Below are 13304 nucleotides of genomic sequence, written 5' to 3'. Positions count from 1 at the left end.
ACTACATCTCATTATCACTAATATACACTATTAGAGAACTTTTTTCCCTCATTTTTGTTATCATTGTTTTGGACATCATGGGAGGTGAAGTTTTCTTGTATGCTATGAGAAATGGGTTAATTATCTAAATTTCATGATAATGAATATCACAAGAGAATATTGTGGTCCTCACTCCATCTCATGGCTTGCTGTCAAAGGTTTTCTTACTTTTTATTTTAACTAACTTCTCATACAGAATGAATTTCATTTCATTAGCACTATCTTGCTCATTATATTTTTTTTTGTTCTTTGTCAGCTCTATCACAATCACTGTGTGTCTAAATCTCATTATTAGTGGCCTAGATATACTAAGTATTGACAAAACTAGCAAGAGCTCAGTTCCAGTGAATGCATTTGCTAAAGGGCTTCTGGATTAAATTCTGCCATGCATTTGATAATCATATATCCTATATGAATTAAGGTGATTGAGGGCATGTCTGGTCTGGTCACTGTAACAGCTCTCATATTACTCTCACAATGACTGCTTGCAGTGTCAAGCACAGCGATACTCATTTCCCTTTCCATTGCTAGACTTTATCCTGCACCATGAGTAGAACAGATCCCTGGGGCTTTGAGGTTTTACCCCAGATATGGAAAATAGATGTTCCTAAATGTGTAAATCCATTTAGGTGTAATCTGGATCCCATAATAAATTTAATCATCAAACAGCCCAATAGTTGACATCATGGGGCTTCTATAGACCTTCAACACAATTAGGCTTCAGCAATCATATGAAGGGTAGAGGTCCATTCCCCAAAAAGTAAATTACATAAATATTGATGTTGCTATAATGGGTCATGTCATGCATATAGTCAATTATCTCTGCAAAGTCATAAGATATATATTGTAGTTGTGGATAACAAACACCACACCCCCTGTATGTCTTGGAAAATATTAATAAGGAAGAGCATGGAAGGACTATGCATCCCCACAATGGAACATAAGAGAGACCCATAGAGAGGGTGTGTCTGGTTTATGTGATCAATCATTGCTGTATATGTGGCTGACTAAAAGAGGTAATTATTGTTATAAATACAATTTCTGGTTTAAATAAGTAACTAGTCAGTGCTGTGTGTCTTCTATAAGGGATAATTTACTGCTGTATGTGCAACTGTCAGAATGGTCAAATCGCTACTCTATCTGTAAACTGCTCAGTTGAGGCAAATCTAAACAAAACAATATAGGCAATAAAGTATAAAATGGTCTTTGATGGACTTGGCATATTTATCTGTTTCTAGAGCAGCACAAAACATAAATATGCTAGTAGTTATGTACATTATGGTCATTATAGCCTCACAGTGATAGCTAGTTACGTGCGATAACTTGATGGAGCCATTGTGAAAGTATAATACCATAATGCAGCAATGCCATGAGGATATTGTGTTTAACAGGTTGTCATATAATATGACAACATGGCACATGCAATCTGATATTATGTAATAGGGATGGTAATATTATACCTTTTATTACGCAGGCTCACTATTCACGCCGAGTGTCCAATGCACCTGGAGGATTTCCCCATGGACGTGCATGCCTGTCCTTTGAAGTTTGGAAGTTGTGAGTGTTTATAGCACTATCTATGCTTTTGACTTGTGTAGACAACCCTTATATTTATAGAGGTCTGCAACAGTTTACTTGATATTACCACATAGGCCCATATTTATCAAGGTCTGTCGGACCTGATCCGACAGTGCGGATCAGGTCCGACAGACCTCGCTGAATACGGCGAGCAATACGCTCGCCGTATTCAGTATTGCACCAGCAGCTCTCAAGAGCTGCTGGTGCAACGCTTCCCCCTGCAGACTCGCGGCCAATAGGCCGCCAGCAGGGGGTGTCAATCAACCCGATCGTACTCGATCGGGTTGATTTCCGGCGATGTCTGTCCGCCTGCTCAGAGCAGGCGGACAGGTTATGGAGCAACGGTCTTTGTGACTGCTGCTTCATAACTGCTGTTTCTGGCGAGCCTGCAGGCTCGCCAGAAACCCCGGGCATCAAGCTCCATTCGGAGCTTGATAAATATGCCCCATATTGTTTTGTTAAATATTTTAAATGAATGCATATACCCAAAATGCAAAATAAGATTACTGTTTGGTGGTTTGAGGTGACTTCTGACCTTTTAAATACCAGTTGAGATGGTCTCAGTGCACTACCATCCCAGAGTAAACTGCTCCTTTGCTTCTGTCCCAACCTTATACCACACAATGCAATGTTATGCACTTTAGCCGTTTACTGCTCCACAACTTGGGTGCCTCCAAACTTTGTTTAAAATATTACCATTAACATTAAGTACTGAGCCATAATGAGTCATTTTATCACTTGGGCTGGCCATGTGCAGTCAAGTAGATCAGAGCTCCCACAGCTATGTAACTTTCAAATTAAAATTGCCTGATTAAATGTGAATTTCATGCGGGATAAATTTTGAAAAAGGATATGCTTGGCGCAGAGGTAATCATTCCTGAAAGATAAATTTAGTATTTTGAAAGTTGTCAAAGGGAGATGCAAAAATAGAAAATAATGTATAAGCATGTATTTACAATAATACCAAATATTGATTAGATAAACTCTCTTAGAGCTTGATTTTCTAAAGCACTCTAGGTTTGTTAGTTGCTCTAAGAAATCTTGCCAGTACACTGAAGCCCCTGTCATAATTCTCTAAAGACAATTTTTACTTTGCAAGGGTGTGTTTGCTGCATCTAAATATGTGAAGACGATGCATACGATAATAAAGGGCTAACAAAAAATCTTTCAAATCATATAAAACAAATAAATTAAATACTGAAATTAAATTATACAGATGTGGCCGGAAGTATTAATACCCTACTCCTTTTTTTTAGGAAAATGCACAATTTTCTCTGAACTAAGTAAAAATTAACAAAAGTATTTGTATCGACAATTCTTTACAAAATTAATTGAAACTAAACCTTACTTTTATGACTTCACATATTACTTTAAACAGTAACACAAATGAGAATGGTACAGATAAAAATATTGGTACTCTTAAAGGGGCAGTCTACTCCAGAATTTTTATTGTTAAAAAAGATAGATAATCCCTTTATTACCTATTCCCCAGTTTTAAGTAACTCCACGGTTGTGAGCACAATGTTATCTATATGGCACACATGAACTAACACCCTCTAGCTGTGAAAAACTGTCAAATGCATTCAGATAAGAGGTGACCTTCAAGGGCTTAGTAATTAGCATATGAGCCTACCTAGGTTTAGCTTTCAACAAAGAATACCAAAAGAGCAAAGCAAATATGATGATAAAAGTTAATTGGAAAGTTGTTTAAAATTGCATTACCTATCTGAATCATGAAAGTTTAATTTTGACTAGACTGTCCCTTTAACCTAATATTTCGTAGTACAGACTTTGGAGACAATAATTGCAATTAAGCATTTTATGTAGCTCTGAATAAAATTTCTATACTTTTTGACTGTGATTTTGGACTACTTTTCTTTAGCAAGCTGGTCCAGTTCTCTCAGGTCTGATTGTTGTTTATTCCCAACTGCAAGTTTTAGTTCTTTCCACAGATGTTTGATAGGATTCAGATCTGGACTCATAGAAGACCACTCTGGAATGGCCCAATGTTTTCTTCTCATCCATTCTTGGCTGCTTTTTGAGGTATTTTCCTAATGGAGGACCAATGAAATGCGACTGAGACACAACTTTCTGACACTGGGCAGTACGTTTCACTCCAGAATGCCTTGATAGTCTTCAGATTTATGATTTGCCCTGCAAAGATTCTAAGCACCCAGTGCCAAATTCAGCAACCAACCCCAAAACATCACTGAGCCTCCTCCATGTTTCACGCTAGGGATGGTGTTCTTTTCTTTGAAATCTTTTTTCCTTCTGTAAACATAGAGTTGTTGTGATTTCCCAAAAAGTTCTATTTTTGTTTTGTCTGTCCAAAGGACATTCTCCCAGAAGGACTTTGACTTGTCAAGATTAATTTTGGCAAACTCCAGTCGGGCTTTTTTGTGTTTCTCTCTTAGAAGTGGGGTCTTCCTGGGTCTTATACCATGGAGCCATTTTTATTCAGACTGTGATGGATGGTGCGACTTGAAACCTTTGCACCTTGAGTTTTAATGTCGGGTTGGATCTATTTTGAAGTGGTTAGTTCTTTCTCCACCATTTGAACAATCTTTCTCCTCATTCTTAGGTCAATTTTCCTCTTGCAGCTATTTCCAGGAATGTAGCCTTAAACTTCTTAAAGGGATATGAAACCCATAAGAGATAGAACATACAATTGTAATTAGCTTTTTTGCCTCTTGTCATTAGCTTATTGATGTGTTCAACTAGCTCCCAGTAGTGCATTGCTGTTCCTTCAACAAAAGATAGCAAAAGAATGAGGCAAAACTGAAAAGAGAAGTAAATTGGAAAGTGGTTTAAAACTTAATGCTCTATCTAAACCATAAAATAAAAAAATTGGGTGTAATGCCCCTTTAATAATATTTACAACAATGCTCACAGGAACATCAAACTCTTTAGAGATGGACTTTTAGCCTTTAACATCGACCATGCTTTGAAATTACATTCTTTCTAACCTCGTCAGGCAACTCTCTGGTTTCCTTCTCTTTTCCATATTCAGTGTGATACACACAGTGACACACAACAGCAGACTGAGTAATTTTATCCATTTAAACTGAACATTTTATTATAAGATTGAAGACATCTGTCATCTGTAAAAGTGAATAGTCTGCTTGAAGTATCACTACAAAACAATTCTTTATTTTAACTTCTAAAGGGTACAAATAGTATTGTCCAGGCCATTTTAGAATGTCTTTATAGAATAAGCAAGCATTTGCTCCATACATTGTGCACAACTGTATGGATGCTAAAAGATTTTTTTATTTCAACACTTTTCAGGGCGAATGGTGCATTATTTGATTAAAATGCACAGGTAATACTTTCAACTACATCTGTATTGTAAAAAATTAATATGCAATACCACAGTAAAAATACAATACTACTTTAATAATTTTTATGAAATTGTTATGCAAAACTCACATTTAAATTTTGAATTGAAAATACACATGAAAAAAATATTTAAAGGGGCATAATACTCATATGCTAAATCGCTTGAATCTGATGCAGTATAACTGTAAAAAGCAGACAGGAAAATATCACTTGCGCATCTTTATGTAAAAAAGGAACATATTTTACCTCACAATTTCCTCAGCTCAGCAGAGTAAGTTTTGTGTAAAAAATTATACTTTAGCTGCTGCTTAGCTGCACATAAAAAAAGAAGAAATGAACAGCAGCCAATCAGCATTAGCAGTGCTGAGGTCATGAACTCTTTTACTGTGATCTCATGAGATTTTACTTAACTCTCATGAGATTTCATAGTAAACTTCCTTAAACTGAATAGGGAAATAATATGAGTGTGCACGAAGCTCACTCCCTTGGCTGTCCCAGGACAGACATACTGATTTGCTGCTTAAAGTCTTTTGCAATGGGGTTTGAATACTTAGGACATTTTGAGGTAAAATATCTTTCTTTTTTACATAGAGATATGGTGATATTTTCTAGTCAGCTTTTTACAGCTATGCTGCATCACTTTCAAGTGTTTCAACATTTGGGTATCATGGCCTTTTAAGGCACACAGTAGAAATCATGGTAAATCTACAATGTGCATACAAAAACTGTGACATAATATTTATAATACGAAATTCTAAGCGTATCATTTTCCATATTGTAAAATAAATGTTACTGCCTCTGCGTGTGGACTGAACAAGGGTGTTCCATGTGAGCAGCTTAAATTTCTAAAGATTTTCCCCCTATAGATGTTTTTACTTGCAAACTAAACGGTAGAGAGATTATGTCAAAATACTTATTACCATAATAAAAAACGCAATACAAAAGTAGAGCTGAGTGTAAGATACTATACACTGAAAGCAGAGTTATCTGATTTGTGTTGGCTACAGTATTTAATTATAAAAGTGTTCCCCCTGCTCCCTGCTAATTTTGCTCTCCCCTGCAAATTTTCTCTTTCCAATGAACAATGGGCCCATATATCAGGTCATTTATGTAGTTATATTTGGCAGGCAAATAATTTTATATATAATTTAATTTACCCTAATGGGACACACTGTGTGTGTAAAAAGCCGAACTTAGAATATTGCTCGCAATAACGTATTCCCCCATAGAAGTCAATGGAGCAAAAAACTGGGGGGAAAACACCCTACTCTTTCGCAAAGCTGATTGCAAATTCTGAAGTGCGCTGTGAATATTTAAGTCCAATGTTCTTCACATAGCAGAATATGTTATGCATTCATAAATACATGTTTCTATATATATATATATCTGATGTTTTTTTGCACAAATATATATGTATACCTCTATATATATATATATACTGTATATATATATATATATATATATATATATATATATATATATATATATATATATATATATAATTATATATAGGTATATATTTATACATATATATATATTTATATATTATATATAGGAATATCTATTTATAAATACATAGAACATATTTTGTTTTGTGAAGGACATTAGAATGTGAAATAGTTACAGTAAATACACAGTATAACACTTTATTAAAAATGAATATTGCGTAAATATGCTTTTTCATGTTTTCATCTACTTAACTGAAAAAGGACTCCAATGCACATATACTGTATGTCTACATATGTATACATATGTATGTGTTATATGTGTATATGTTTGTAAATACATATATACACATATAAATACATAAATACATATGTACACACATATAAATATATATGTTGTGTATGTATATATATATATATATATATATATATACATACATATATAAACATTCATATGCATATTTAGACATCTATATGTATGTATTTCTATGTTAGAGCCCTTTGTAGTCTTTTTTTTCCTAACACCTGAGACCTAATACCCTTTAGCCCTTATAACTTTTCTGTGCAATATTTTTTTTTAAATAATTTTTATTATTTGGTGTTATGAGTGTAACTGTACTTTGTAACATATTTTTTATGTGTTTTGTGACACTTTTTTGTTTCGCGAAATAGTTAACCAGAGCTCTAAGGTTGCAGTATCCTGATGTGGGTTAACTTCAATTGCGCTCAAGCAATCGCGTTTACTTTCAACTTATAATAAGAGCAAAAAACAGAGGTGCGCAAACACCCGCGATAAACCCCTTTTCGCTTGCGCGTAACTGTTAGCACCCCACTTGTAATCTGGCCCACAATGTTTATAAAGGCACATTTTTTTTGTTTTACCATTGCATAACATTTGTAAAATAAAACACATTGTCATATACTCTAAGAACCAGCAAAATCACTTTCCTGTCTGAGCACTGTCTTCTCAGTGTCCTTAGTGATGCACTGATCATTAACACAGTGCTTCAACAGAGGCCAGGGCTAAGAGAGCAATAATACTAAACTTAGTAGCTGAACTCTAGCTACTTATTTAATCAGCTCCTACAAAACAATTTAGTACTAGAAAGTAACTGTAAGTTTATAAATTTGAATATCAAAGAAAGACATACCTTTGTATAAGTTTAGTCTCGATATCCAGACGAATATAAACTTGTGTAAGTTACTTCATGCAGATCTTAACAAAAGGGTAATCTAAGTCAGACAGTCTGGGTCATGGGCTCACAGGGAACAGCAGTACAAATAGTTAAACAAATGCAGAGTTTGCAAACAAACTAAAGTCATATACTAAATAATTCCAAACAAAGGGTTAATACAGAAGTGTAGTCAGGGAAAGCAGTAATCAAACCAGAATATCCATGTATTAATTGCTAGGGCAGAGGTAACTCAATACACAAGCAGCCATATGCTACAAACACAGACTACTGCAATTAAGGCCTAATTGATCTTCTAGGTCTCTTTAAAGGTACAATACACCTAACTGCAGCAGAAACAGAAATCACTCTTTTAGCCAAGTGCCTCTTATGACATATACCTTCTTTTATCAAATCTTCACCTGTTCCTTGGAGTTAGAAATGCAAAAGGTCCTAGTTTCCAAATCCTCAGGTAGACTTATTATAGGAGTCTTAGCATGGAGATCTACCTTGGTAGGAATGTAGGGGCACACAAGCTTTGCACAAGGAAATTGTGCACCCAGTGATGTCACCCCCAGTGTCACCCACTTTCACAGCGTTCAGCTCCACAGTATCTTGCACTGGTACAGAATGGCCAACGTTTATACATAGGAGCTCCAGAATCACTCATCACAGAAACAACGGCAGCATCAGGATTGCTCAGGATATTTATTGCTGCAATTTGTATCTCCCCACTAGACTAAGGAGCATTAAACTAATAACATCAAAGCTGATTTGCGCTTTCATTAATTGTAAAGATGCACTGCTGGCAGAACTAAGGAAATCCATTATAGGTTCTATTGCACATGTGTAATATATATTTATCAAAGTGCAGGGAACCCAATAAGGGAATATGTCCAACCGTGAACATGCTGCCTGCATTTTAATTTCTAGAGTGGTTGCCCTTGCAATGCCACCCCTGCTCTTGCGCCACAGGGGCTTTCAGTGACCCAGGTCGGATTAATCTGGGGTGATTTTAATCCTCCAGCTCAGAGCTGGTAGAGAGTTTAATAAGTAGTGGACTTAAGAACAAATATGAGCCCTTTTTGAAAACAATCTGTTTCTGCTGCACAATTTTGAGTATGCTTTATTTACATTATTTAATATATTTCTTTCATATTGTGGTGAGAGCCCACTATCCGTTAGTCATGGACTTCAGTTACTAGCAACTAGGAGGAGGCAGAGTTTCCCAAAATTCTCAAAAGCACTTGTCCCTTCCCACCTCACTGGTATGCCAATTTTAAATTGGCTTCCCAGTGGGTAAGTGAAGAATTGAGGTGCTCTTCAGATTTCTTTTGAGAGGGGTTCTCAGATTGAGTTGAGGCCTCAATTTCTCCCTTTGAGATCTGCTATTTAGAGATGGAGGAGAGATTGGAGTATGGGGTAGTGACACAATTATTTTCAGTAAGGGAGTTAGTCACAGGCCTGCCACAGGTGTCGCAGGAAAGGTCCCTAGCCACCTCCTGTTTGTTCGTTGGTATACTCCTTGATTTATATCGTCTTCTGTAATGTGCTCAGCACTTGATGGGTTACCCACTGATAGTAGTCATTATTCAGTGGTAAGCACAATGTTTGGGGTACTAGTCAGTTAAGTGTGTATCACACTGGCACTCATATAGCCCACCAGATATTAGTAGGTACATAGGTCATGGTACATCATAGCAAGAGGATTTAGCAGACATGCTTGCTTACACAGTTGTAATCACACCTATTACTTAGTATTAGGTTTAAAGGGCTTATGTGTTATGGAGGAAAATGTATAATTTTAGCATTTATTTTTTATTTAACGCAGTCACTTTCATTTGTGCACCTTCTGGTTTTTTAGAGCACTTTCATTATACTCTGTTTTCACTCCTGGGTTTTTGTTTGCGATCACAGGATTTATAGAAATTATTATGCCAAGGTTTTTCCTTTTTATTTAGCACGCTACGGTTTTTATACTTATATTGTTGTCAGGCTTTTGATATTTGCACATTATTGTTATAAAGCTCCCGGGCTCTCTGAAAGCTCACCTAGCGCTATTTGTTTTGGATTGTCATAGTTAATTTTTTTGCCCCTCACTAACGGACCATCTTTGGTTAGCGCACGCAGTCTGCCTGTTTTTTTGTGAGTGTGTTTCTCCCTGTTATCTACTCTGAATCTCTGGTACCTGTGGAGAAAGTAAGCTTCCATAAATTTTTGAGAGCCTTTTTTTGTTTTATTTATCTCAAATTTCTTTACTGAGTCACGTTGTCATATTCTCTCTGAATTTACTGTTTTTAGTACTTCACTGTCATTATATTTGTCTCCTATAAGGCTTATTATCTGGGCCTTTATTTTATTATTGTCATATTTGCAGTCTGCTTCTCACTTTCATAATAGAACATTCTGGAACAGTCCCCTCCAATTCAAATCCTTTAAATGGTAGATCCTCTGATAATTTATTCAGGTGTTTTTTTTGTAAATTAATCCCTATCACTCCTCCAGCTCAATTGTGTAGCTTATGTATGGATCTCCTTATTCATCCTAAGCTGTCTACTACTGCTTTTTCCTTTAAAGGAATCTTTCCTCCCTCAGTAAAATTCAAGAGAGTTCTTTATAATTTCTCCAGAATTTAGAAAATTATGTGCGTTCTATTGTATTTGAGATTATGGCGGCTATGCCTCTTCCAAGTAAGCGCAAGAGATTCTCCATTAAGCAACTATCTGATGTTATTGGCCCTTCTGAATCTCAGAGGCTTGGATCTACTTATCATTTGCTTTTAGATTCAGATTCTCATGAGGGTACAGTTCTATCTGATGGTCCGGATCAATGTACTGACTCTCTCACCTTTATGTTTAAGATTGTACACCTTAGATCACTTTAAAAGGAGGTATTCAATATTTTAATCAGTTAATAGGGGGATTTGATTTTTTTTTGTGATAGCAGCTTTGTCTTTTTTTGGTGTGACAATTTATTTAAAAGTCTTTCAGAAATATCTGTTGAAGAAAATGTGTTTGTGATACGATTATTGATATCTTAAAATTAAAAATACCAAAACATGGCTATTTGACAAGAAGAGCTTTGTGGCTCAAATCGTGGTCAGCAGACATGGTACTTTGAACTCTTCTTTTTTAAAGGAAGATTTTATTTGGACCTTATCTAGAAGCTATCATTTCTGTTTCTGGAGGTAAGGGTGCCTTTATATCTCAAGAAAAGGTAAATCTTCAAATAATTTTTGTTCCTTTTGTCAATCAAGCAACCAACAATTATTCTCCTCCAATCAAAGACAAGCATCTTCCAGACCTTCTTGGAAAAGGAATAGTTCCTGGAACAAGTCTAAATAGTCCAAAAAGTCCACTTTTCCACTGCCAAATCACAATGAAGGTACGCCCCCCCCCCCCCCAATCCAGGTTCAATTTTGGTAGGGGGCAGATTACGCCTGGTCTCAAGCTGTATTTAGGATCCTTTTCTCAGGGGTACAGGATGGGTTTCAGATCAAGGCCTCACAGAAGAAGGTTTATTCTGTCTCATGTTTTAAAGAACTCTGTAAATGTTAAGCCTTTCCTCATTGTGTTCAGGAATTAGAACTCATGGGAATGATAGTTCAATTTCAGATACAAGAACAAGGCCAGGGTTTTTTTTTTTATTCCAATCTATTCATAGTTCCAAAACAATGAGGGAACTTTCAGGCCAATTCTGGATTTAAAGACTCTAAACAAATTTCCTACCTTCAAAATAGAAACAATTCAAACTATCCTTCCCCTTGTTTAACAGGGGCTATTTATGTCAATGATAGATTTGACGGATGCCTACTTTTATATTCCTATCGACAATGACCATCATCATTTCCTTTGTTTTGCCTTCAAGGACAAACATTATCAGTTTTTGTTTTTCCATTTGGTCTGGCTACCGTTCCTAGGATCTTTACAAAGGTTCTGGGAGCCCTCCTGTCAGTAATCCAGGCTCAGTAGTTCTTTATCTGGACAATATCTTGGTACAGGCTCAATCTTAACCTTTAGCTGTATCTCATAACAAAAAACTTTTGTTGTTTCTTTGCAATCATCTCTGAAAAATCAACGTTTCAGAGAGTTCTCTATCTCCTTAGACCAGAGTATCTTTTCTTTGAGTCATAATAGACTACATGTCAATGAAACTTTCTCTAACAGATCAAAGACGATCTAAATTACAGACAATGGGCTAGATTACAAATTGAGTGCTAATTTATCATGCCCGCCGTAAACTGGCAAATTCGCACGTTTATGGGCACACAATAAATAATCAGCCATTATAAGTGTCTGGTTATTGCTACTCTGAAATTTTTTCAAAGAGTGCCCCAATTGGCCCCAAAATAAAGTATATTGTAATTTATATTTTTTTAAAAAATGTAGCATTTTTAAAATATAAAAAATAACTTCATACAGCAGTTTTTAGGGGTTACATTTTGTGGCTGTAGGGTGTAAGAAAAAAACTGGCACTGAAAAGTACCTTTACATTGCAGTCTTTGGGGAACTGTGTGTTCCCTGTAAATATATATGTATATGCTTATATACATATATATTTAGGTGTTAATATGTGTATATACACATATAAACACATAAATAAATATATTTATATACATTTATATTTAAATCTGCTGCCAACACTGAGCGACTTACCCCCTTTGCTGCGCTAGGTTCTCATGCTATTGTCTCACGGCATGAGAACGAGGCTCCCATTGGAGCCTATTTAATTGCGCTCTTGTGAGTTTGGTATCCTTAGGAGACAATGTTACCAATAAACATCTTAGAACTCTGTGCTATCTTCAGAGCTCTTCAAAGCTGGCCTCATCTTTACTTCCAATCAGACAATGTCACAGCAGTGGCATACATCAATTAACAAGGGGGAACTCACAGTTCTCTAGCAGTGAAAGAAGTTTCTCGAATCTTTCCTATTAGGAAGCAGATTATCGGAGTCGTTAATTTCTTCATCTTGGTGAATGGTCTCTGCATTTGTAAGTGTTCAATCAGATAGTAGATATATGGGGGTTTTCAGAGATAGACCTAATGACTTCTCATTTGAACAACAAACTTGCCAGATATTTTGTGAGAACCATCCGAGTTGGTGGATGATCTAACAAATTCATAGCTATTTTATCTGGCTTAAATTTTTATGCCAATAGTTCTTCTTTCCAGAGTGATATCTTGGATCAAACAGGAACAATTGTTGGTAATCTAGATTGCTCCTGCTTGGCCTCGAAGAACTTGGTATGAAAATCTGATTCTGATGTCCAGTTGTCCTCCATGGCCTCTTCTTCTAAGACAAGATCTTCTATCACAAGGTCCTTACAATTATCAATATCTCGAGTTTCAACTTGATACCTTCAACAGAGATTTTTCTGATAAGGCGATAGAAACCTTAAACCAAGCCAGAAATCTTGTTACTAGAAAAATGTATCATTAGATTTGGAAAGCTTTTCTAGTGTGGTGTGAAAAGAATAACTTCAGTTGACATTCTTTTAGAATTCCTAGGATTCTTAAATTTTTACACAATGGTTTGAATCTGCCAACACTCTAAAAGGTCAGATTTCAGCATTGTCTGTGTTGTATCACAAAAAGATTGCGAAACTACTGGTATTCAGAATTTTTTCAAGGCTTTAGCTAGAATCTATCCTGTGATCAAACCAATGTGTCCTCCATGGAATTTGAATTTGGTTCTTAAAATGTTGCAGGTTCCACCATTTGAACCAATGCAT

The 13304-nt window shown here is 35.9% G+C and overlaps 1 protein-coding gene across 2 annotated transcripts in view; it reads left to right on the top strand.

Moving 5' to 3' along the window:
- The window catches only part of GABRA3 (gamma-aminobutyric acid type A receptor subunit alpha3), a 177745-nt gene that overhangs the window by 73646 nt on the left and 90795 nt on the right, over window positions 1-13304 (top strand). For both annotated transcript variants that reach the window (XM_053691083.1, XM_053691079.1), the window contains exon 5: window positions 1514-1596. In XM_053691083.1, coding sequence (XP_053547058.1) covers window positions 1514-1596 — 83 coding nt within the window. The remainder of the gene's footprint in view (window positions 1-1513; window positions 1597-13304) is intronic.

The sequence above is a fragment of the Bombina bombina genome, chromosome 1 (genome assembly GCF_027579735.1).
Source record: "Bombina bombina isolate aBomBom1 chromosome 1, aBomBom1.pri, whole genome shotgun sequence".
NCBI classification, from domain to species: Eukaryota; Metazoa; Chordata; class Amphibia; order Anura; family Bombinatoridae; genus Bombina; species Bombina bombina.
This window is presented reverse-complemented; position numbering and strand designations above follow the sequence as displayed.